Source organism: Anabrus simplex, chromosome 5 (assembly GCF_040414725.1).
Source record: "Anabrus simplex isolate iqAnaSimp1 chromosome 5, ASM4041472v1, whole genome shotgun sequence".
NCBI lineage: Eukaryota > Metazoa > Arthropoda > Insecta > Orthoptera > Tettigoniidae > Anabrus > Anabrus simplex.
In genome coordinates, this window is record NC_090269.1 from 416,580,187 (window position 1) to 416,607,390 (window position 27,204).

Consider the following 27,204-nt stretch of genomic DNA (forward strand, 5'->3'; position numbering starts at 1 on the left):
AAATAAATCTCCTTCACTGTAATTTTTTTGTTTTTGTAGCTTGAATTTTCAGATTATTATGTTAGGTTTAATTTGTTCAGAAGTTGAATGGTCCATCTCCTTGGTTGAATAATCAATGTACTGGCCTTCAGATCATGAGGGTCCTGTGTTCAATTTCCAGTCGGGTCAGATTTTAACCACTTTTGGTTAATTCCACTTTCTCATTGCCTGGGTGTTTCTGGTTGTTTCAACACACATCTTCTTATATACACACACAACATATCACACTACCAACCACTACAGAAACATTCATTAGTGAACACATCCCTCCACGTGGGGCTGGCAGCGGAAGGGGCATCTGGCTGTAAAACAGTGCCAACCCCAGATAACTGGGAAAAAGACAAAGAAAATAGAGATTGAATGGTGAATTGGGAACTATTCCTTCTTATTTAGTTTAATGTTTTATATATCTCTTGTGTACAATGCTTGTCGTTCTTCTCCACGAGCCTTCTGCTCTTTGTAGCTTTGTATCCTTCAAGACTGACGTCTATTTCAGATCCCATCTACTCAGCCCCACCTTCAGGGTACAGCTATAGCAAATTTTAGAATAATTTTTGGAATAGTATTCTGCATAATCATAATCATTAGTCATTATAATAATTATAATTTTGTGTGGCTATTTCTAGCTGGGTGCAGCCCTCGTAAGGCAGCCCCTCCAATGAGGGTGGGCGGCATCTGCCATGTGTACGTAACCGTGTTATTGTGGTGGAGGATAGTGTTATGTGTGGTGTGTGAGTTGCAGGAATGTTGGGGACTGGACAAACACCCAGCCCCCGAGCCATTGGAATTAACCAATGACGGTTAAAATCCCCGACCCAGCCGGGAATCAAACCCGGGATTCTCTAAACCGAAGGTCAGTACGCTGACCATTCAGCCACCAAGTCGGACATCATTAGTCATTATTATGAATTTTTTGTATTTATCTATTCTGATGTACACAGCAGAAACTTTGTAATGAGGCAGTGAACGGTGACTAGGATAAAGACAAAATGAAATTTCTGAGAAGCAGGATAGGAGTGACAAGAATGGATAAGGGAGAAATTAAAAGGTTAGAGATATAGTAAAAGATGAGTCACTACAGAACAGAATAGAGGCATCTAGACTTTATGCTATGGACACATGAGGAGAACGACAGAAAAGAATATCCTGGAGGATGCACAAAATGGGGATAAAAGGAAAACAACCAGGAGGAAGACCAAGAGACAGGTGGATAAAAGTAGTGGAAGAGTGTGTACAGAGAAGAGAGGACTGGGCAAGAGTGAAGAGGGAGAAGTGATGAGAAGACAAGAGAAGATTGACAGGCTTATGTTCTAAGCAGACCTGACCAACAGATATGATTGTGATGATGATGATGTACTTTATATAACAAACACATTTTTAAAATGTTTGAACTCTTAGCGAGAAACTACAACAGACAGATTGGTTTCTGAAAAAAAATCATGAGTAAACTACAAACCTTTCCGAAAATACTGTGTACAATGTCATGCTTATTCCAGTGGTTTGAAGCATTCTTAACTGATGTATTTTTTAGTCAATTACATTACAAATTATGATCAATCACTAAAAAAGAAAAAATAATGAGCATATGGTAATGCACAAGTTCTTCTCACATCCACTTTTCTCGGAAATGCTCTAACGTACTGGTACAGATGTCATTTTTATTGTGGGTATTCATTCATTCATTCATTCACTCACAGTCAGTTTAACTCCCAGGGTTGGTTTTCCCCTCAGACTCATTGAGGGATCCCACTTTTACTGCCTCAAGGGCAGTGTTCTGAAGCATTAGGCTTTGAGCCAGTGAAACAGTTGGGAACGAGGACCAGTACTTCACCCAGGCAGCCTCACCTGCTACGCTAAATAGGGGCCTTGTGGGGGAATGGTAAGATTGGAAGGGATAGACAAAGAAAAGAGAAGGAAGAGGCCATGGCCTTAAGTTAGATACCATCCTGGCACTTGCCTGAAGAAGTGGGAAACCACAGAAATACATTTCATGGATAGCTGAGGTGAGAATCGAACCCACCTCTACTCAGTTGATGATCCGAGGCTGAGTGTACCTCATTCCAGTCCTCGTACCACTTTTGAAATTTCATGGCGGAGCCGGGAATCTAACCTGCACCTCTCAGGGGTTGTCAGCTAATAACACTAACCACTACACCAGAGGCAGAGTGTGGGTATCAACAGGGTTTGTATCTACAGGGCAGGTGAATTAATCATCATCATCATTTTCCCCTCATCCAACTCCCAGCAGGATGGATGTTTATGGCATCTTTCAATCTTCCTCCTTAAATGTGTTCCATTTCAGGTTTCTGCTAATTATACTATTCTTGATTATTTTCAACCAACTTAGTCTGGGTCTCCTTCCTTCCTGGTCTTCTGCTTCAGTATCCTCCCTTCTTCCATCCTCTTCACATGTCTATAACCATCTAAGTTTATCCCTCTCCATTGTGTCATTAAGCTTTTCCACCAACTTCCTCCCTCATGTCCTCATTTCTTACTCTGTCCTTTCTAGTCTTTCCTATCATACTACTAAAAAAGTTAATTTCACTGGCCTGGAGTTTACTCACCTGTCTTTCTATCAGTACCCAGGTCTCTGTTCCATATGTCAGTATTGGTCAGTAGTATATCTTATAAATCACCTCTTTACACTTCAGTCGTACTTCCTCCATACCAGATTTCTGACATCTGGTAGAAGACATTTCCCTGTTGAATCCTTTTACTGATCACCATGGATTGTGAATTATATGAAAATCCACAGCTTGTTTCCAGTCATTCAACCGGGTCAGGAATGGAATGAAGCCCCGATCTAGCGGCGAGGATAGGAATTGTGCCAGCTGCCGAAGTCTGTCACACTCCTCTGGGGCAATGGTTAATGAATGAAAGATGAAATGAAATGATATTGGTGAGTGGTGCTGGAATAAAATATGACAGAAAACTGGAGTTCCCGGAAAGAAAAACTGTCCTGCCTCCGCTTTGTCCAGCACAAATCTCACATGGAGTGCCCGGGATTTGAACCACGGAATACAGAGGTGAGAGGCCGGTGCGCTGCTGCCTGAGCCATGGAGGCTACAAAAAATATTGTCACTTGGGTGGTAAATTAACTAATGATAGCAGAAGTAAAGAGAACATAAAATACAGACTAGCACAAGCAAGGAAGGCCTTTCTGGAAAAAAAAAAAAACATTGCTCACTTCGAACTTTGATATAGGAGTTAGAAATATGTTTTTGAAGACTTCCGTCCTGAGCATGGCATTGTATGGAAGTGAAACACGGACGATAATTAGCTCAGAATGAAAGAAAATGGAGCTTTTGAAATGTGGTATTACAGAATGCTGAAGGCTAGATGGGTAGATTGAATCGCACATGAAGCAATATTGAACTGAATTGGTGAGAGGGGATCGATTTGGCTAAATTTGACAAGAAGTAGAATGATGGGACACATTAAGACACCCAGGACTTGTTCATTTGGGTTTTGAGGGAAGTGTAGGTGGTAGGAATACTAGTGGTAGACCAAGTTATGAATATGACAAGTAGATTACAGCAGATGTAAGATTTAGTAGTTATGTAGTGGCTAAGGGATAAATAACTCCACTGTTTGCACTTTATACTATATTTCAGGATATACACTTGTCACAATACCCATCACAACCAACTAAGAACTGAATGAACATAAACCACCAACCATTATATATCGCCATTTGCTTTACGTCGCACCAACACAGATATGTCTTATAGTGACGATGGGATAGGAAAGGCCTAGGAAGTGGAAGGAAGCAGCCGTGGCCTTAATCAAGGTACAGCGCTGGCATTTGCCTGGTGTGAAAATGAGAAACCACGGAAAACCATCTTCAGGGCTGTCAACAGTGGGGCTCAAACCCACTATCTCCCGATTACTGGATACTGGTCGCACTTAAGCGACTGCAGCTATTGAGCTCAGTGCCATTACAGTATGTATCACATGAAATAACAACTGAATAATGTGAACTATCAATACTCAAATTCACAGTCCAAATTTTAGAAGATTGTCAAAACAATATTTCTCTTTATTGGGGTCCCTACAGTTATATAGAAATGAAAAGGTTACCACAGGATAGGATGGCATGGAGAGCTGCATCAAACCAGTCTATGGACAGATGACAGCACCTACAACAATTAAAAGAAAGTCTTATAAAATATTAAATGCAAGGAGAATACATTACTAACTTTTAGCAGCTCTACGGTACATTTTCTCTATAAAGCCACAAGTTATGGCCTGTAAATGCCAGCTTGCTGGGAGCGGTCCTAACACCGCAATGCGCATAGAAATGCAAGTATACTTTTAGTTTACGTTTACTGTTCCAAGCGGTGTTATACATTATTTCCATTGTAACAACATTCCTTCCAGAAAGTTTTAGTGACTAATGGAGGTGGATACTTCATTATGTATATAATTGCAGGTATGAAGTATTATACGTATATAAATATAGAAATCTGTTTTTATTTTTATTTGCTACAGAGATCGAAGAAGATATATTCAACCTGATGACATCCAACAGTGTCTTATGGAATTCTCGGAACAAGGCAGAGAAGACAGTGACTTATTTTGAAAGTGACATTGATTTTGAAGGAGAAGGGGTGGTAGATGACGATCATTCTAGTGACTTGGCACAATCTATTACGAGTGATATTCCAATGGAAGAGGACACGGGGTACGACGATGTCAGATGTTATATTCGGAAAGATGGCGAAATGATCTGGAAAAGTACTCCTGTGGTTCTGAATAATTCTAGAACCCGGTCGAAAAATATCGTGAAGACTTTTCCCGGGCCAAAAACACGCGCACAAAACACTAACACGAATTTATGCCTTCCTGCAAATTTCCCGTGAAATGATTGATGATATTGTAAGATACACTAACATTTACGTTGCCAAGTGTCAGTCAAAGAATCCGGAATTGCGAAGTAGGGACTACAAGAATACTACATGTACCGAGATTGTGGCACTTTTAGGGGCATTATTTGTTATTGCAACTAAAATAGGCAACCATGCAGATATTTTAGAACTTTGGTCACGAGACTGTACTGGAATGATAATCCTGAGAGCAAATTTTAGCACCAGGCACTTTCTGTTTTTGATGAGATGTTTGTGTTTTGATGACATAAGTACTACAAATGTACAAATTGCGACAGACAGATTAGCAGCCATCAGAGAATTCCATTTTGAAGTTTGTTGCTAATTATCAGGCTTCCTACTCTCCAGGGGAGTTTGTAATAATTGGCGAGATGTTGGTAGCTTTTTGTGGCCGCTGTGGATTTATCCAGTATATGCCTCTAAAACCAGCTAAGTATGGGCTCAAATTCTAAGCTCTGTGCCACAGTAGAACATTTTACACATTCAATTTGGAACTCTACTGTGGCAAACAAGCCAAAGGTCCTTACAGTTGTTCCAACAAACTGATGGAGATTGTCAAAGACTAACTGACCCAATAAAGAATACACATAGGAATGTTACCACTGATAATTACTATAGTAGCATTCCATTGGCCGAATACCTATTGGAGCAATGGCTGACATTCATCGGAACACTAGAAAAATAAGAGGGAAATACCTCCAGAATTCTAATGGACAAATCTTGCGAGGTTGGCTCTAGGTTTGGATTCAAACCTGATATGACACTAGTGTCCTTTGTGACGAAAAAGAAAGTTGTCCTATCAACTATGCATGACACAGGTAAAATCAATTCCACAACTAATAAATCATTCATCATCGTTGACTATAATGGGACCAAGGGTGGCAGAGATACCATTGATCAGATGTGTTCTACATATACAACAGTAAAGAAAACCAGACAATGGCCTCTTGTAGTGTTTCTCCGTGAACTCGATATTGCGGGGATAAACTCGTACAAAATATTTCTGGCCAACAGCCCATCAAAGGATTGTGTGAGAAGGAAATATCTCACTGATTTTGGACAGTCTGATGGAGGTAAGTCTCCAAGAAAGAGCTCAGCTTGTGTCTCTTCCACGTGATTTACAGGTATTCTTATCAAAGTTTTGTGAAGCCAAGGAGACTATGAAGTGTGCTTCACAAAAGAAAATCTGCTTAATTTGTGGAACGCACAAAAGAGGGTAGCAGGTAGAGACCCTCTTTGAGGCAGCTCTACTTCAGGGAGTGGCGACCCTGCCCACGCGAGTCCCAGAGTACACTGACCCAGTGTGTAACATCTGGTAAGGGTCCCAGCTCAGTGCGACGAACGAAGACCTCTCCGGCATTTACATCAGAGAAGGTGGACTTTGGTACGGCGTAAGTGGCAGAGGAGGCAGCCTAGTACTCGGGATTAATGAAGTAGAGTTACCGAAACTACTTTTGAGTGTCTGAATCCATAATGGGAGGCTCAGGGACAGCATCTGATCTCCATGTTAGGAGTGTTTGTGAACCTAACTCCTCTGAAGTTAAAAACCTCAGTTGTATCTTGTTGATGTCTAGGCATCGGCCCCAAACCAAAACCATTTGACTCAGCATGATGGAGAAATCTAGCATAGGCACTACCCCAGGTGGTAACCAATCCACCGTTGTCAAGAACATCATCAGCGAGCCTTTGGATTCTGGGGAGCATGCAAGAGATTAACTCACTTTGCAACTTTCAGTGTCAGTTCACTCCTTAAAGTTGGAAAACTCAAACATCTGACCAATATGTTGTCCAAACAAGACATCATGATAACAGCATTACAGAGACTAGATTCACAGATGAGCCAGCTGTTGAATCACAAGGGTACAGGATTTTGAAAGGAAAACCAGGCAAGAGGGTGTTGAAAAATATCTCTCACCTGGGAATGAGTTTTATAATAAGAGAATCCTAGGAGCAATCACAGACTTTACTACCAGGAACAGCAGAATTTCCACCGTTTCTTTCAAAGGAGCAAATAAGCTAAACACACTAGTCAACGCACATGCACCTACAAATGAGAGCAACAAGAAAGACATGGAGAAAGTAGAGGAATTCAGGGAAGACTAAGGAAACTATATCCAACGTACTAACCAACAATGTGATTATACTCCTTGGAGACTTTAATGCACAACTGGGGAAAGAAAGGAGATTCAGAGCCATCATTGGAGATTATCCAGCCCACAAGAGGACTAATCAAAATGGAGAGCGATTGATGGAGTTATGTAGGACCTTCAATCTGGTCATGAAATCTACAGCATTCAGACACCTCCCAAGAAAATAGAAAACATGGATATCTCCCAATCCCAATCTAGGAGAGTTCCTGATTGATCATGTAGCGATCTCAAAACATGCGGAAAACAAGATAAAAAATGTCAAAGTCCTGAGGGGTGCAAATTTAGATTCAGATCACTTCCTCTGCAAGATCAAAGTCAAGATCATCCCAAGATCCCAGAAAAACAGGAACACAACTCAAACAACAAACTTTGACAGAGAAAATCTCAGAATGCACAAATATTTTGCAACAGAATTAAACAAAAGACAGTACCAGAAATGGGAACAGTTAAAAGAGGCTAGGATTGATTCTGCAGGAGTCACAGTTCCTCTAGAGAAAAAGAGGAAACATGCATGGTGGTCGTCTGAATATTATGATGCAATTGAAGAACATCGAAAGGCATGGGTGAATTTGTGTTCCCAGAAAACACCAGAGAACCAGAAGTAGTTCCAAGAAACAAGGAAAAGAACATCCAAGGCCATCAGGAATCTGAAGAGAAAGAATGAAAAGGAACGCTTGATTCGGATCAGACAGGATTTTCAAAAAAATAACACTTGGGACTTTTATAAAACATTCAAGAACACCCTGAGTAAATATGATCCACCAAGCCTCAACTTCAGAAACCAAGAAGGAGAACTGCCAAATTCTGGCAGACTACTTCACAAAACTCCTCAATTGTGAGCCACCATCTCAGAAATTTGACTACAGTCACAAGAAACCAAACCCAGACTCGGACCCTCCCACTGTGGACAAAGTCACGAGAATCATCAAGACCTTAAAGAACAACAAAGCACCTGGAGAAGATGGGATTATTGCAAAACTTTGGAAATATGCTGACAACAGAACGATCGTTGAACTGACGAGAATCCTACACAATATCTGGGAAGAAGAGAAGCTGCCAGATTGATGGACATCAGCGTTAATACACCCTCCTTCACAAGAAAGGAGATAAGGCAGATGTCAACAATTACAGGGGAATATTGCTACTACTGGAGACAGGCAAGATCTTTTCAAAGGCACTGCTAGACAGAGCAGAAAAACAATTGGAACTGCAAATTGGTGAGTATCAAGGAGGTTTTAGAAAGGGCAGGTCATGTGCGGAACAGATCCTGAACATGAAGTTGATCACAGCATACCAGAAACAAAGGAACAAGAAATTCGTGCTCACATTTGTGGACTTCAAGAAGGCCTACGATTCGGTAGATAGAGAAACGCTGATCCGTATCTTAGAAGAAATGAGTCTAGATAGGAAGACCAGAGATCTCATTAAACAGACTGTGACTGACAACATCCAACGTCACTTTCAGGGGGATACTATCAGAATCCTTTAGGATTAAAACAGGAGTCAGACAGGGAGATGGGCTTTCTTCCCGTCTATTCAACTGTGTTCTTGACAAGGTCATTAGAGAGTGGCACAAGAAAATCCAAGGAATAGGTGGTGTACGAATGGGATATAAGAATAGAGGGACTGTAGTCGACTGCCTAGCCTTTGCGGATGACATTGTGATTCTGTCAGAGTCAATAGAGGAGGCACAGAACCAGATTGCCCAGCTTCAGGAACAAGCAAGTAAGGCAGGCTTATGGATCTCCTTCCAGAAGACACAGTACATGACCAACATCGAAAAGCAACCAGAGGAACGACAGTGGAGGGAGGGAGGATTCGGAAAGTAGAGCAATTTAAATATCTGGGAGAGTGGATAGATAACCTGTCAGAGAAAGAGGCACTGGTATCAAGAATTGACAAAATGAACTTGGCATACAAGCTAAGTGTGAACACCTATAACAAGAAGATCTCCATCAATGCAAAACTCAGACATTACCAGACAGTGATCCATCCAGAAGCCTTTTATGCAGCTGAATGTTTGAACCTGATAAAAGGTAGGATTGGTCAAGAAGTTAGAACTGGTGGAGCGAAAAATTCCAAGGAAGATACTGGGAGCTCAAAGAACAGAGGATGGATAATACAGAAAGAAAGCAAACCAAGAACTGTACCACATGATAGAAAAGATCTGACACTATCTGGAAGAGGAGAGCCATGTTCTTTGGACACATCTATAGAATGGACCCAGGAAGACTGACCAACCAGATAGTAAGGTTTTTAGAGACCAGGAAAACTGTGGTACGCTGGCATCAGGAAGTGAAGAAGGAGCTGACAGAAGCTGAAGATGTTCCATAATCGGAACGAAACATGTTCTATTTAGTGTACACCTAGAGATTAAGCTTGATTATGTCATGTAAACAATAAACTAGCTATAAGAAATTGACAAGTATTCGAAGGTGGGAATCTCCTTATAACTTAACCTTAGAAATGGGAATACAAAGATCGGAAATAAGCAACGTGGAAACTTGCATGTTGGAAATAATGAACACAAAGAGTTTCCAAGGAAATGTTAGTTTGCAGACCCAAACACCATGGACGGCGGAGAGAAGAAGGTTGTAGAGTGAAAGAATGAAGGATTACTGGGCGCAGATCAAAGCCCAGAAGCAGCTGAAATCAAATCAACATGGTCCACAGTTGGCCAAAATGAAAGAAAGAAGGAACGCACAAAAATACGAAGACTGGTGTTACCTGTCACCTATGTCGTCGAAATGTGTGCCGCAATCATAATCAGCATAAGGTTACCTGTGAAAAGTGAAGTCAAGAAGCTGAAGATTGAAAACTAAATTTGCTTCATTTCATTGGGAACAGTAACCTGCTATTTGATTTCATAACTATGTAGAGCAGTCCCATGTTTGAATTTCTTGACTTGTGTTTGCATGTTCTCTAAAACAGGTTCAATTTCATAAATTTTATGTATTTTTGCCTTTTTAGAATAAACATTACATCTTTCAATCATTTAAATATATTTTCTTAATCTAAAAATTATAAAATGCACACGATGTTCAAGAAAGTTGGCAAACTACGTTGTGCTGTCCAAACACCACCGCATGCATAGTAACATAATACGGAGTAGCATGTGGTCTAGGATTAATTATAAATAATCACTTGAAAATGTTATAATACTTACATTTTTTAAGTTCCAGAAAGTATTCTTCAGGTTAGGTAGACCAATCTGAGTAGTTCCCTCTAAACTGAAATCAGCTCTCTGAAAATAAGTTAATCTTCTCAGTGAAGAACCCCACCTATGTGGCTACAATGTGAGAAAAAAAAAGGCAAGTATTTTGAGAACATTAATACATGAATTTCTAATGATGTTAACAAGCTAGACACTCTTAGTTCTTCTTCCGGGGTGAACCGTGTTTTTTTCTTTACATTCCGTACAGTTTGCTGATGTTTCAAATACATTGCAGTATTCTTTGTCAAGGGGACTGAAATACCCCTACTCAATCCGAGGTTATCAGTCTCACAGGCAGCAATCACTAAAAGAGTGGTTACTGACCTTCGCCTTATCCTACCCTCTCTGGCTGACGTCAGTCACCTTGACAAAGAATACTGCAATGTATTCTAAATGTCCGCAAACTGTACGGAATACACAGAAAACAACATGGTTCAACCCAGAAGAACTAAACAACTTTACACACCATGGAAGTCTCACTTCTAAAACTAGAAATATTTCATACATACATTTTCAATTCAAACTGAAATGAGTGAATTTGTAATTTCACACTACTTAAAGATGTTTTTTGGTCAACTCTTTAACTGAGTTATTTATAGGGGTACTGAGTTAGAAACACACACATTTTTTTAATAGTGGCAACAATGCTGAAGCACCATCAAGAAACAGAGGCAGGCAATGTTTTTTATACCACAGGTAAGTTAAATGTCTACCCTCCGTCTAAAGCAAATGGACACTCCCTTCCCACTCCATGCACATTTGCAGTGATAACTGGAACAGAGCAGTTGTGAGAGAATGATTACAGAATACAGTCACAATGTCTTTGAAGCAACAGTATAGGAGCTGGATAAAAATTGAAAGTGCAAGGTTTCAATGAAAGAGTGGCACCAAGAACTGCATTACCATTTAAGAGACCGGAGCCAGATCTTCCTAACCAAAGCTGAAATGCCAGTCAGCCGAGTGGCATCAATGGGAGCCACTATTAACCTCATTACACTGATGATGATGATTCTTGTTGTTTAAAGGGATCTAACATCTAGGTCATCAGCCCCTAATGGTATGAAATAAGACTAAACAAAATTACAATTTAAAAGTCCAAAATTATCCACTCACAATTCAAAACATGACTAAGAACGAATGGGTGAATATGAATTTAAAACAATCAGTGAATCAGACCTGCAATGCCCCACATTCCCAGAAACTATTGTATAACAATAGTATTACTGACCAAGGGACTGCTTCTCAAGCACAATCCTGAATCGATGATGCTTGTTGTCTAACGGGATCCAACATCCAGGACATCAGCCCCTCATAATAGTACTTATCGCTAGTAAAGTAGAAAAGTAGTGCAGACTCGCAGTATTCCACACATTATGGTATTACTCACAGGTAATATAATACACACATGTAACGCAGACCTATGGTGTCTCACATTGTGGCACCATTTACAGGCAACTCAAACCTATGGTGTTCCTCACATAGCTGTACTAATCACAGGGACTCTTACTATTCCATGGTGTTCCTCACATAGTGAGTACTAATCATAGGCAACACAGACCCATGGTGTCACTCATATAGTTGTACTAAACAGAGGCAACGCCCAGACCCGTGGTGTTTCTCACAATGGTACTAATTACAGGCAACGTCAGCCCGTGGTGTTCCGCATGTACTGGTAGTAATCACGGGTACTGTAAATCCCACCCTGATTCACTCTGTTGCTACTAATCACAAACCTATTGTGTACCGGTACCTAACATAGTGGTACTGCTCGCAAGTAAAGGAGACCCATGGTGTTCCCCGTGTGATGGTACTAAATTACAAGTAGTACTATGATTCTAATTCGTTCATTCCTTGGTCGCCTCCTATGACAGGCAGAGGATACCGTGGGTATTTTAATCTTAATATATTTAATGCAGCCAAATAGCCATAACAGAGAATATAGGTTACATTGATGGGTTACATATTTGCATAATCACTTATAGACATTGTTCTTCTTGTACAGAATTCAATGTGGTACTGTTCACACGTTTTTCCACATAGTTTGCACTCACAGTCTATACTTGGGTCATGGAAGTGTTTTGATTTGCAGAGTAGGTGATGAAAACCGTGAACTGCTAATCTTGTAATGACATGTCTTAATTCAAAATTAGCTTTTGTCCACGAGCGATCTATCATTGCCCCTGTGCCATAGAAGTCTGGTTGGACTACTTCTCTCTTCTCCGTCAGATTTGCTAGCAGTTTCTTTGATGCTCCGGTGTTCGGTAGTGGCATACTTGTCCTGAGATCTTCTATGAGAAATTATTCCCTTGCGAGGAGATATACAAGTCTAGATCGTGTCGTTTTTGATACACCTATCACCTTCTTTATATAGTTCGCTTTCACCTTTTCCAAGGTTGATAAGTTCCTCGTTGTTAAATGTGTCCAGATAATTTCAATGCCATAAGTCATTATTGGAAGAATTTTTACTCTGAATAGTAACATTGCTGTCTCCAGACTAAGTGATCTAATGTCTTTTATTTCATGCATTGCCATCATTGCTTGGGTTGCCTTTTCTGTGACATGTTTTGTGAAACAATATGCACTCGATTGCAGGGTGATGCCTAAATATTTGAAGTCTGATACTATCTTTAATTTTTTATCCCGAATGAAGGTCTCTGCTGAGGCGGGTACTCTCCCTCCTTTCCTGAACACCATGGTGTCTGTTTTTGAGATGTTTATGAACATACGCTGATATAAATATGGCAAATGTAATTTTAAGTTCTCAGCCATTCAATCATATAATCATCATCCAAGAGATTTATAATTAATTTCCAATCTGTCAGCTTTCAAAACTAAATTAAAGGAAGTGCTAATGAATCGGTACCTAAGTACACAAATTTTGTGAGAAGAGTTTCTATGATTATAATATAAAGGAAATATTGAAATTTTTTAGTTGAAAGATTATTATAACAAAATTAACTTATTTGCACCCAATGAATATGTATTATACAAATTGTAGATGCTTAACAAATTTTATTGTACAATTCCTGTATATAAGCCTTCAGCCCATTGGAATTAATAAAATATAATGTAATGAAATTAAGAAATGAGTATAAGCAGATAATCTCAGGAAAATCAAAGGAACAAAAGATACAGGGTTTACACACACATTAAAAAACCAGAAACGTAAGACAGACAGAAGGAGAGAGTGGGAATCCAGTGGGTAACAGTGTGGATTATTACAGCAGGGGTGACCAACCCAGAGCACATACGCCACTAATGGGACAAAAATTTTAACTGGTGCTGAGTGATAAAATGAAGTCGTGTCAATATTCTTACTAGATCATCTTGTGAAGGTATGTACAAATTTTCAGATTTTTTAGGATTTACAATATTATACCAAATATAAACTGGATTTTATTTTTATTTACATTAATTTATTGAAAAACACAAGGCAATTACTGCGCACTTCAGTGACCTCAGGACTAGCACATGTTTATTTAGATCACACATCTCACAATGTGGGAAATTATTACAAGCTGTAAAAAAAAAAGTTTATCTGCCTGCTAACTACAGGCAAACTAATATACCGTATTTACTCGAATAATACCCGCATATTTTTTTTTTTAATTGAGGCACAAAATTGGGGTGCGGGTTTTATTTGGGTCAATGTTGGCATTTTTTTTTTTTTTTTCAAAATCAGCCTTACTAAAGTTATGGTGCAGGGATTATTCGCGTAAATACGGTACTGCGTCATCTTACATACATTTGAATGTAAGAAAAGAAAGGTGCAAATTCAAATCTGATGAAGATCAGATATGGGAGCGAATGTGTTAAACAAAATCTCAACAATAAAATTTCCAATTTATAATGACTAGGTGCATTATTTTGACAATACCAATCATGTGTTATGCATTCTACATTAAAAGTTGATGACGTACCCCAAGACAAAACCATTTGATTCTTTTGTTTCTTGTAGAACATCCTCGGAACTTCCCCCTTTCCCAATGTCAGTCTAATCCCTATCATTCCTCAAGCAGAGGTCCAGCTTGCACTCACAGTCTTGGGGTTGGTGTTCCAACATTCCTTAAATGAAATGGAACAGGGGTTACAGATATACCAGATTACAAGCTACATATATCTGAATTAAAATTTGCTCAAAGCCCTTCTCTGTATCTATAGAGGACATAATTTCCCTTCTGAAGAAGAGACCAAAATTCTGGAGCTTCAAAACAACTCTGCAATTAATTGCAAGTTCAAGGAATTTATGACCTTCTGAAAGTGTCCTAATCTCTGTCCGTTTCCAGCACTGTGGAACTTGACCTTGTGATACTGTTGTAGGTTTGATACACAAGTGAAACTATTATGAGCATGGAGAAAAACTAGAATCAATCTATCAACATTCACCTATCACTATCTTCAAAACTCGCTGCTTCTGACATCAACAAACACTAACTTTGAAGAACAAGTGAACAACAAAAGACATCCAAAAGCCTCGCTAAGAACTGACCTTGGTTACTTCCATGTTAGTGCTATCACAGAGGAAGCAATTATTTAATTTGTAGATATTTTAATATATTACTTCTTTAATTATGTTTATCAAGCAAATATGTGACCCATTTTGAGAAAAGAGACCTAAGGTAAGATTTAAATTTTTGAAGTTGTAGTTCTAAAATATAAGGTATTGAGCATTTTAGAAGAGTTCATACTTCTAAGTGCAATACTTCGCAAGATGTTAAGAAAAATTTTGAGAAAAACAGAATTACAGCTTTCACTAATTTTCTTACCAATTGTACAGCAAGTGGCGAAGACTTGAACTGCTGCGTAACTTAGTTTGTTAACGAGACCCATAGTTAGCACAAGAAGTAAAAAAATTGAAATGCAAGTTTTACACCACAGACATTTGTTCAGCTCTGCTGTAAAATTTCCACTGCCGACTTCGGATCCCTTTCTGCACAATTGGTCTCTCACACATTTCATTAAGTATGTAGTGGTCATTACAAGAAATGTCCGACTCGTTGGCTGAATGGTCAGCGTATTGGCCTTCGGTTCAGAGGGTCCCAGGTTCGATTCCCGGCCGGGTCGGGGATTTTAACCTTCATTGGTTAATTCCAATGGCCCGGGGGCTGGGTGTTTGTGCTGTCCCCAACATCCCTGTAACTCATACACCACACATAACACTATCCTCCACCACAACAACAAGCAGTTACTTACACATGGCAGATGCCGCCCACCTTCATCGGAGGGTCTGCCTTACAAGAGCTGCACTTGGCTAGAAATATCCACAGGAAATTATAATTATTACAAGAAATAAATTTCAGTATTAAGCCTGTATTGTTAACCTTAACAGCATTATGGTACTTTATTGAAAAACTTCAACTTTACAGTACAAATATCTCATTCCTTTTTAGAATAACATTATCATATTTGAACATGTTTCGTCCTCATAGGGACATCTTCAGCCACAGTTCCAAGACAAAAATGGAACAAGGATACATTGTTGTTTGCCCAAACCTTGTCCCGTTTCTCTACGGGGTATGAGGCAAGATGAATCTGTCTTTGCAGCTTTATATGACCAAATGCCCTTCTTGACGTCAACCTCATCATAGAAGTTAATGAGTTGAAATGAATGACGTGATATATGATAACAGGAAGTTAGAGGGTGAAACCCGGTGCCAGCACCAAGGGGTCTGATCAAGTCTTAACGTCCCCATCTGACAGGCAAATCACCATTAACAGCAGAGTCATAACCTCACTCCACATGAGCTCTGCAGAGAGGTTTGGAATTTAATCCAGGCTTTTGGCATGCAATCTAGTGATTAGGAATTGTATACCACCATCTCCCCTACCCTGTTGGCCAACATTCTGATGACGAAATTTTTTTGACCAACGGGACTCGAACCGACTAATCACGGTGTCAGACTGTTTAGACTTCAGTGCCTTAACAATCATGGCCACCAAGCGGGCTAGAACAATACATTAATACACATTAAAGTACACTGGGTGATCCTAATGCGTTATTCTATCCATGTGCTGATTAAAATATGAAACTTTGTCACTTTTGTTATGCATGAAACTTACTGTAAGTTAAAATGTATAGAATTGGTCACACTCCATTACGATATTCACCCCTCATTTGTAAAAATTTTAGGCATAAAAATACAAATAATCAGAAACTTTAACATCTCCAGTGGAAGTTTGTGATGGTGAGACAAGGTGGAGTGGCAGATTGGAAGTGCTCAACATAAAAGGTGGCATGCTGTGTGCTGTAGGTTAGTCACCCTGCATTATGCTATCGAGGGTACAAACAAGGTTGAACAATGTTGATTTAGAGGGCTTACCTTTTGACAGTAGCTGTACACTTTCAGATCTATCATGAAATCTCTAGAAAGATTTGAGAAAGTGTAGTTTCCTTGGAAAGTGATCTTCATGTGTCGAATCTTGGATCTTGCTGGAGTTGCAAACACTGTACCATGATGAGAAAGTACGCATACATACCATATGGAGTCTCGTTCAGCTGCAACAATAAGCAGTTTTCAAAGAAAGACATTCACATTCATAAAAATATAATAGGAATAATTTATCATTATTATTATTATTATTATTATTATTATTATTATTATTATACACTTATGATTAGGGACACAAACCTTACACTGTGATACTGTGTACCCCACAAAAGAAAGATTTTGCACATTCAGAATTACAATTTCTTTGAAAATCAGATGAACCGAATGAAATGGAGTGTTTTCAATATGTAAATACTGCACCAATTTGAATATTAGGAAAGCTCTGTATTGCAAATATAAGATATAAATTTTCCTCATTGATCAGAACTTCGCACTATCACCCGGGTGGTGAATTCCCTGCGTTTTCATCCCACATCTGCAGGTGCCATCTATTTTGCTCATGGAATTGAACGTTTTATGGCCGGATGCCCTTCGTGATGTCAACCCTATGTGGAGGGATATGATCACTATTGCGTGTTTCTGTGGTGGTTAGTATAGCTGAGACGGGAAAAACATCCATTGGCATTCAAACAGTTCGGCAAACGTTTGATCCCTCGGCCACTTTCTTGCCCAGTGGATGATGATTTATGACTGTGGTGGGCTTTAAAACAGAAGTTCTCATTCTCCAACAGAAATCCTCACAGCTCTGTTGCTAATGCACCTCATATTAAATAGACTCAGTCTCTTTTTTCACTACAATAATTCACACGTGCTTTGTTCGCTGTTTGAAAGTCTTGTAATATTTGCTTCATTAATTAATATTTGTGTATTGCTTTTCACTTAGCTTCATGTAATAGTGGGAAAGTCGTAGGAATCAAACTTGAAAATTAACACCCCATAAGATACTGAATTAAATCTGCCAGTGCACACAAACGATCCACAACCAAGCATCAGTAGCACTGATACTCAACCAAATAGTACTGGTTTGCTGCCCACGAGTGATACTCAACCAAGTAGTAGTAATTCTGCGAAGAAAAATAAAGGAGACTAAAACTTAAAGTAAGCAAAGTCAACGGCTGATATGTAATGCATATGAATACATTACGAGGAACAACGAATGCAAGCATCATCATCATCATCATCATCATCATTGTTACATAGATCGAGTCTTAAGTCATGGCAACTATTTTCTTTCTCACGAACAAGAGACAACACAGAAAATCTAAGATATGCAACTGGAAACGTACGGTATTGTCCCCGTTAAAATTGGCGATATTGTGCATATTTTCAACAAGTGGAAATTAAAAGTTTTATTGTCTGCTTGGAACTGCAATGTGTCATTGGGGAAGTAGTGGCGAGCTAAGAATGAGTTTTTTATTCGTCATTCAGAGGGGTGATACATGGCCCGGACCGTGCCAAGGTCGAGGCAAATCACGTGACTACCGCCGCACGCGCGCAACTCATGTTCTGAATCTGGAATAGTCTGAGCCAATTAAATGAGACCCATCAGCCAATTATCGTTCTCGTTGAAGATCACACCTCCCAGGCCGATAAGATAAAAAGGCCTTGTTACGAGTAAATTGCTCTCTCTGAATATCCTTCGCTGTATTGCTCTCTCTCTCTCTCTCTCTCTCTGAACATCCTTCGCTGTATCGCTCTCTCACCCTGAATATTCTTCGCTGTGCTGCTATTCTGAACTCTAGGCTTGGATGTGCGACTCTACGTTATCCGACCACGTGGAGAAATGATTTCCAGTTCAGTCGACGCCCGTTCTGCCAGAATTTAGCGAGATAATTAGCGAATTCCTATGGAGTAAAACACGCATTAAGAACTAAGTTAAGTGTGACTGTATAGAAGAGTTATTAACGTTCGACATGTGCTTGTGCAAATACTTAATCTTGTCATCTCAGTCACAGCTTGTCACCGGAATTCTACAGAAGTCGTCTTAGAAGCTGAACACTTCAAGATGGACAATTCCACAACCACCTATAACACAACTTCATCGAGGGACACCTGCTACAAAGCCTCCATGGAGCTGTAAAATGCGAGGCGTATCTGGTAATTGGAAGGAGACTGACTGAAGGAAAATGCTGGAATAATTGACTGTCGACGGGGACCGAACTCCATCTAAAACTTGAGTACCTTTTAATTTAATTTATCTGTCTCACCTTTTGTACAACTAGAGGTCTTTCTTCTTTAAGTCGTAGATCTATTAGTTTCTTGTAGTTAGAAACATTTCATTTTTCCACTTTTTAAGGTGTCGTGGTAGACTAGGTACGTGTGAATGAAATTTTGAATCTGTTAGAGTAGACATGTAGGTTGTCTTTGAATGATTTCCCATGCTTAGGAGCTTAATATTTAAAAATCACTGACCACAGGATAAATCTACTTCCCTTGTAATGTTGAAAGTTATTGGACTGAAATTTACGTGTACATTTTGAGTGAATAGGGTTGAACCTAGTGTCTTTCAAGATCACTTGCTGTATTTATGATGAAGTCATCTAATTTTATGATATTCCACGAGGATCAGTGGATGTAATAATCACTTAAATAATAATAATAATATTGACTAAAGATCGGGTAAAACAGAATTAAACGCTCGTGAGCCATAAATTTACAGTAGAGTCCTTATATGTGAGATTGAATGTGCTCTGTTCATGAAGGGTCTGGAATATGACCAATCCTGAGGGATATTTGTTGTATAATTGAGCGATTGATGATTTAATGATATTTGACTTATTCTTGTGTATTGGGAGCGCAAGACAGATTATAATTATTGGAGTACGTGTTGCGAGTGTATTTCACAGGTAGGGAATAAAAATAATACGATTAAGGCTCACGCTCGCGATAGTTTCAACCTGTAGCCCAAGCGATGGTAGTGCTTATGGATTTTACTAGAATCTTCCATTATAATTTCAAGAGTTAGATGAACTCGCATCGATATGTGAAATGTGTTTCTACCAAGTGATACCCATGACTTCGATCACTAATCACCATTAATGAAGAATAATTTCAGTACACAGATTATTTCTGCTAGATATTACGTAACCTGACCACTCGTAAAAATCATGAATAAACTTGCCAAAACAGGATTCGATATAAATAATGTACATAAAATACGTGTTTCCTAGTGTGAATGTGTGTGTATATGTAAATACGTATATTTCTCTTGTATTATGTTGGTCCAATTTAATTTGATCTGGTCTTGCACTTGCTGCGACGCAGATTACATTCATCGTTGTGTGCTGCCTTAAGAAGTAATTTTCATGCCCTTAAGGGAAAATTTGATCAACTTAAGTCAAGGAAGACTAGAAAAGGTTTTTTTTTTCATTAGCGAGATTTAAAAGGAAAGATCATCTCGTTATCTTACGAAGGCACTCGATTTGTAAATAAAATGTATTTAACTTGCTCACACGTGGATAACATAAATTTCTGACACATTTATAGTTGAACTTTGAAAAATTTTAAGATTAATTTGAATGGAAATGCAATACAAAGATCAGAAGTAGAAGTTCGTTAGCTGCATAATTACTTTGAGTTATGGTGAAAATAAGTCATAATAATTAATTGGAAAATAATTATTCTGGAATGTTAATGACGATTGTTAGGTAAATGATGCAGTGGAAAATTAATGAGAACATGATCGTGTGACAGTGAAGCATAGGTTAATTAAATGATGAGAGATTAATAATAATAATAATAATAATAATAATAATAATAATAATAATAATAATAATAATAATAATAATAATAATAATAATAATAATAATTAATTTTGAGAATTTTGAAATCAATTTTCATTTTCTACTGAAGTTCATGTTCATGTCATTGACTAATATTAAATACTGTAAATGATGAATTTAGTTGAGTTCATCTTAAAACCACGTGATGAGACTACTCTGAATTGGTAAAGCTTTGAACACATTTATTGTAAAACCCTCGTTAGCAAGACAGTTGTTTAATTATTTTATGAACCCCTATGTTAATTTTTTAAATTTTTTCAATCAAATATTTTGATTTGGAAAGGCAAGAGGCCTAATTTTTCTTTGGTTTTCATTACAGCACAGTAAGGCTGGAGATTAAGAACACGTGACACTCAAAATTGAGGAAGAAATAAAATATTATGGAAGTTCAATGTAAAAAAAAAAGAATATCAAGAATATTTTCATTTATTATTTGCTTATGTGAATAAACGTCAGAGTGTTGTTTTAACATTTCTTTTTATCCTGCTTGGTCATCAACCCTTAACTTCCCTTAAATGCCTCTAGAAAGTGATAGCCAACGATCGAACGGTCCACCTCGGGATCTCTCGCTCGCTGGCTGGGCTTAGCTCGGGAAAAATGGGGACAGTATGTACTTGTACTAGATCAGGGATGGCGAACCTTTTCCAGCTAGTGTGCCATTTTAAGTCTGGTTTATTATTCTCAACTGCTTACTGTGCCACTTGTCATTTTCTTTTAAGGAATAGCTACACACACACACACACACACACACACACACACACACACACACACACACACACACACACACACACACACACACACACACACACCCAACGACTTCCTTTCTTAATTCCCAATTATGTTTCATAATGTGTTATTTATTCATTTAGTGATTTATTTAATTAATTATTTAATATGTATCTTGTAAATACATTTGATTGCTTGTTTCGTGGTTGTAATTTGCAAATACATCAAAAAACATTTTTAAGTATGTAAGTTTGGAGAATACCTAACATTACTTGTGAAAATATATATAATACGCTCCCATTGCAAAACACTTCGTCATTAAATATTATTAGATGTAACAATTAAAAATACTAATATTGCTAATGGACTCTAAGTGAAATATTTTTCTCACATTTAGTACCCATATAATTTATATTAGGTTCATAACTTCTTGTATTCTATAACACACAGGAAGCATTTAGGTCTGAACCAAGATGGTTCCCAACTGTTGACTTCACAACGGTCATTGTGGAAAATAGCTGTTCGTAGGCATATGATGACCCAAAAAAGTAAGTAATGCTGTAGCAAGTTTCTTCATCACCGAAAACTTTTGTGGGAGGCTGTCCGATTATTCACGTATTAAGCTATCTGGCTTCTGGAGAGAGTATCCACCATCAACAGCACAGTCTATTTTCACCCATGCTTCACCAAGTTGTACGAATTTGTTTACCCATGCACTGCTTTCTTCACATTCAATCAACTCCATTCCTAATTGGTCAGTAAAAATTGACCTTAATGCCACTCATTTGTGGAATGTGAGGTTTTGTAATAAAGAGCATTGTTTTCTCCAAATCTCGAAAATGGGAAAATCTCTTGGAAATTATTTTGAATTTTGTTATACGTCCACATACTTCTTTTTTCCAGCACCGAAAACATGTTTGTGAGGACGTATACAAATGACATTCAATAAACAGTAACACACAACGAATAATTACGAGTTACTGGCTACCACACACAAGTCAAACTTCACTCACTGACTGACTGACGACCAGGTTTTCGATATTTATTTCTTACACGTGAAACACTATGATTATACGATCCATGAGATATGTACCTATAGTCTGTAGCACAAGACGTATATAAAAACTTTAATATATTCATGTGGCGTGCCACCGAAATAGTGTTCACGTGTCACCTAGTGACACGCGTGGCATAGGTTCGCCATCCCTGCCCTAGATGGTGTATGTAAACAACAGTGTGGATCTAAGCATGCCCCAAAGTTCAGTGTGTGAGCTAGAGCATCACAAAATGGAAGTCAACAAGTAGGAGCAACGATCGTATATTTAAATAGCAGTTCTCTGCGGCAGAAATGCTCGCCAATGTCAAGAAGCCATTACGTCGACAACGGTTTGCTAACAAAGAGGACCTCGTAACAGCATTTCGGAAAGAGGTGTCACACATTAGCGATACTGTTAGCGTCTTGACTTTGGGTCTCATGTAACGTCAAGGAATTGACAAGAGTACAATATTAAGCTGTTTCATAGAACTGCCAAGTTAAAACACATTTAATTTAAATTTATATTTTCAATCTTGACCAACCTACAAGCAACAATCAGTTCAAATCTCCACTTATTGTTTACGACACATCCTGTCACCAGACACGGTACGTCAAGAACTTAATATGATGTAGGGGTCACATAAACCCCGATTTGTAATCCTCTTTACCGAAAAAAAGATCCATTTTAGGTTTGGACATTTTTCATATTAGATAGATTAGGACCAAAAAACTTAACTGTATTAACTTATGTTACCCATCTTAACAGTTCATTAATGTTTGTATATATTGTATATAATTTATATATTGTATATAGTGTATATATTGGTATGTTTATATTGGTTAAATAAGGTCCCAAACCTTGACCTAAAGGTTGTTTACAGGCTGAAAATGCCCAAAATAATGGGTGAAACATGTACCTGACCAAATAAGTCTACATAAAATCATGTAGATAATAACCACATTAAACGTGGAAAGTATTGAATAGGTGGTTTTTTATTAAATTATCCTTGATATCTTTGCCTAACATACCACTTAGTCAAGCAGCTCTTCTTTCTCTCAATTCTTCCCAACCCAAACATTGCAACATTTTTGTAACGCTACTCTTTTGTCGGAAATCACCCAGAACAAATCGAGCTGCTTTTCTTTGGATTTTTTCCAGTTCTTGAATCAGGTAATCCTGGTGAGGGTCCCATACACTGGAACCATACTCTAGTTGGAGTCTTACCAGAGACTTATATGCACTCTCCTTTACATCCTTACTACAACCCCTAAACACCCTCATAACCATGTGCAGAGATCGGTACCCTTTATTTACAATCCCATTTATGTGATTACCCCAGTGAAGAGCTTTCCTTATATTAACACCTAGATACTTACAATGATCCCCAAAAGGAACTTTCACCCCATCAACGCAGTAATTAAAACTGAGAGGACTTTTCCTATTTGTGAAACTCACAACCTGACTTTTAGCCCCGTTTATCAACATACCATTGCCTGCTGTCCATCTCACAATATTTTCGAGGTTACGTTGCAGTTGCACACAATCTTGTAACTTATTTATCACTCTATAGAGAATAACATCATCCGCAAAAAGCCTTACCTCCGATTCCACTCCTTTACTCATATCATTTATATATATAAGAAAATATAAAGGTCCGATAACACTGCCCTGAGGAACTCCCCTCTCAACTATTACAGGGTCAGACAAAGCTTCACCTACTCTAACTCTCTGAGATCTATTTTCTAGAAATATAGCAACCCATTCAGTCACTTTTGTCTAGTCCAATTGCACTCATTTTTGCCAGTAGTCTCCCATGATCCACCCTATCAAATGCTTTAGACATGTCAATCGCGATACAGTCCATTTGACGTCCAGAATCCAAGATATCTTCTATATCTTGCTGGAATCCTACAAGTTGAGCTTCAGTGGAATAACCTTTCCTAAAACCGAATTGCCTTCTATCGAACCAGTTATTAATTTCACAAACATGTCTAATATAATCAGAAAGAATGCCTTCCCAAAGCTTACATACAATGCATGTCAAACTTACTGGCCTGTAATTTTCAGCTTTATGTCTATCACCCTTTCCTTTATACACAGGGGCTACTATAGCAACTCTCCATTCATCTGGTATAGCTCCTTCGGCCAAACCAGATGAACTGTAATGCAATTTTGATTTATTTCACAATTGAAAAGGCCTAACATTTGCAATTGATGAAATTAAATTATGGTTTCCTTCTGGAAACCTTATTTTTGATATTAAGGAATTGTTTCTAATGCATATTTTAAATTATCAAGGATTAAGTGTGTCTTGTAAAATTATTTTGCAAACAGTCAAGAATATTTAGAGTTTAATTTTTTCTAAACGAAGGGAATGGGGTTGGGAATCATGGCATAAGTTGTTTGATATAACTTATAAACCAAAGCGCATAGATAACTACAGTTTGCACAGCAACATTCCTTGGGATCCACTCTTTAGTAGAGGCAGATTCGTGCATGCTGAACACTTCTATTTGGGATGCTGAAGACTTATTTGGAAGTCATATCACACAAAATATGCCTCAATTTCCCCCCAACCTTGACTAGAAAGAACACTTCTGAAAAAGCTCTGATGTTTTCATGGGGCATTTAATCCTTGATAACAATCCAGCAATAAATCGCAATTTAATCACAGTTACTCACAAGGGGAAACTGCCGAATGTAACAACTCTATTTGCAAGGATCTAGGTACTCTCTGTGAAAGAGGGGTTGAAAGAAACACACGTTTCAGATCATCTGTAAACACTCTACCGTTTGAGAAAATGACGGCCGAAGTTGACTTGCTTTAAGTGCCCGTTGATGCATAACAAATTCAACCAATGCGGTGGCACAGGGGCTTTCCTCGTGACCTCATAGTTTTGCACCCCGTCTTCAAATCCTGATGAAAAATATTTTTTGATTCATTTATTTACTTTTGCCCATTGACAATTACTCCACAAATGTCTCAACATATTTTGAAATATTGTTATCCTCCTCATCTATTAATGTTCTGTCTGTCAAACATTAAAACATCAATTGTTTTACACTCATTGCACAGCAAATGGCTATTACGACTAGATACGATGCAATAAAAATCCACGCATTGATTCGTTATCAGCTGCAAGCACCTGTAAAAATGATCCATTATGCGTGGTTTGTCTCAAACTTATTGCCAACACGTGAACCTTCAGTAATATTAATGACGTTTCTTTCCCGAGTGACATTCCCACCTAGAAATGTAACTGTGGCAAACCTACTCGTGCTGTGCAAAGTTTCTGTATTCTGAATGTTTCTATGACTGGTATCATCCAAGGGAATGCACCACATCTCCCTGATTTGTTAATACAAGAATGAAGTTACAAAACATTGTATTCCCGAAAAATACCATATAGGTGTATAATAAATGCATAACACTTATTGTGATACGATGTTGATAAGGAACATCTGTGTAGTGATTATCATTGGATATAAGTACATAAATGAAACAAAAAAAGTCAAGATTTGAACACAGGGTGCGGAAGTGTGAAGCCGCGGTGACAGCCACTGCGCTATCACATCAGCTGAACTTCTTACTCTCTGAAAGACCAGTAAAGTACATCGGGAACTTTGACAGTCATTTCCTCGGAAACTGTCAAGTGTCTGCGGATAAGCCGAAAGGTGTTCGCTTATTTTGGTCCCTGTTTCACTGAGAGAAGTTTCTGGGAAATCTGGTTGTTGCACTTGGCGGGCTCCCCTCATCAGTTATTTTGCATTTTGTTGTTTAAAAAGTAAACAAAATGTAGAATTTTCTGGAAGGGGTAACCTTTGTATGTTCAAATTTTAGTGTCCCTGTATTAACTAAGTCAAAACTGAAAACAAAACTGTTTTCACTATAACACACACAAAAACTTTAAATTTCATTGAGCATTTCATACAACAGCATTACTATTAACGTTAACATTCAACCATGCTTTCACTTAAGCTGTGAATCAGATTACTCTTCTCTATTTACTTGAACCACTTACATGGCCAACCTGGTACAATAGCTATAATTTCTATACACGATTTGTTCCTTTCTGTTATATACTTCACATAACAAAGTACAGTTTCTCATCTACTCACCCTTTATTTGAGCATGCTCATCTTGTAAAAGAAGAGTAATTTCAGTCACGGTTAATGATCCTTCTTCGCGACTGCTTGCCTCTGCATTATCTTGGGTTTTAACTCTGTCTATTTCATTCCTGAGGGCTTCAATTTTGTTACCTGGAACAGCACATCAAAACAACTTTCAGTCCAAAAGTAACTGAAATTAATATCCCGTATCATATCTCAGAGATATTCCTGATCAGAAAAATAATGCTAAAACTATTATTATAATAAAGTTATTGGTATTATGTACCACTAACTACTTTTATGGCTTTCGGAGACAGAGAGGGGCTGGCATTTGCCCTAAATTGTTACCTAAACATCTGCATTGAGGATAACTGTAGCCACAAAATTATTCTTTAATCATTGCTTTGGTTAAGAAATATGACTCCAGCTGCTACTACACCTACAAAATAATATTGTCATAAAATAAGCCTGTTTGTATAGCATTATTAAATAATATTATAATATAATATGTCTTTGCTAGCAAGACCTAGTGTTTACAGTGCACTATGTCTTCTGGTATGGGTTAGAGAAATTTTGTTACTTCCATTGATCTGTCTCAGTCTTACCCTTGGCTTTGACAATATGAAAGCGACTGCGGTATGAGTGATGCTAGTAATGCCATTCCTTATGCAGCCAGTCCCTGCTATGAATGGTGTGCAAATGTTGCTCATAGAGTCAGTCAGTGCAGGCACTTCGGTGGACTTGGCGGACTGATACGCAATACCAACTTCTGGCTCAGTGAGGAAAGCAATGAGAAACTACCTAACTAGTTGTATCCCTTGTACACCACTTTAGTGATGCATAGGCCATCTATGACAGCTTATGGTGAAGC

At 38.3% G+C, this 27,204-nt stretch overlaps 1 protein-coding gene across 2 annotated transcripts in view; it reads right to left on the bottom strand.

Annotated features, from left to right (window-relative positions):
* LOC136874182 (anillin) overlaps window positions 1–27,204 on the bottom strand; it is a 138,267-nt gene that overhangs the window by 27,079 nt on the left and 83,984 nt on the right. Inside the window, exons 7-9 of one of the 2 annotated variants that reach the window (XM_067147775.2) lie at window positions 26,343–26,483; window positions 16,610–16,785; window positions 10,242–10,319 (exon numbers count right to left, since the gene is read on the bottom strand). In XM_067147775.2, the coding sequence (XP_067003876.2) occupies window positions 10,242–10,319; window positions 16,610–16,785; window positions 26,343–26,483 (395 nt within the window). Of the gene's footprint in view, window positions 1–10,241; window positions 10,365–16,609; window positions 16,786–26,342; window positions 26,484–27,204 lie in introns of both variants that reach the window. The other variant, XM_067147774.2, reaches the window with a different exon arrangement.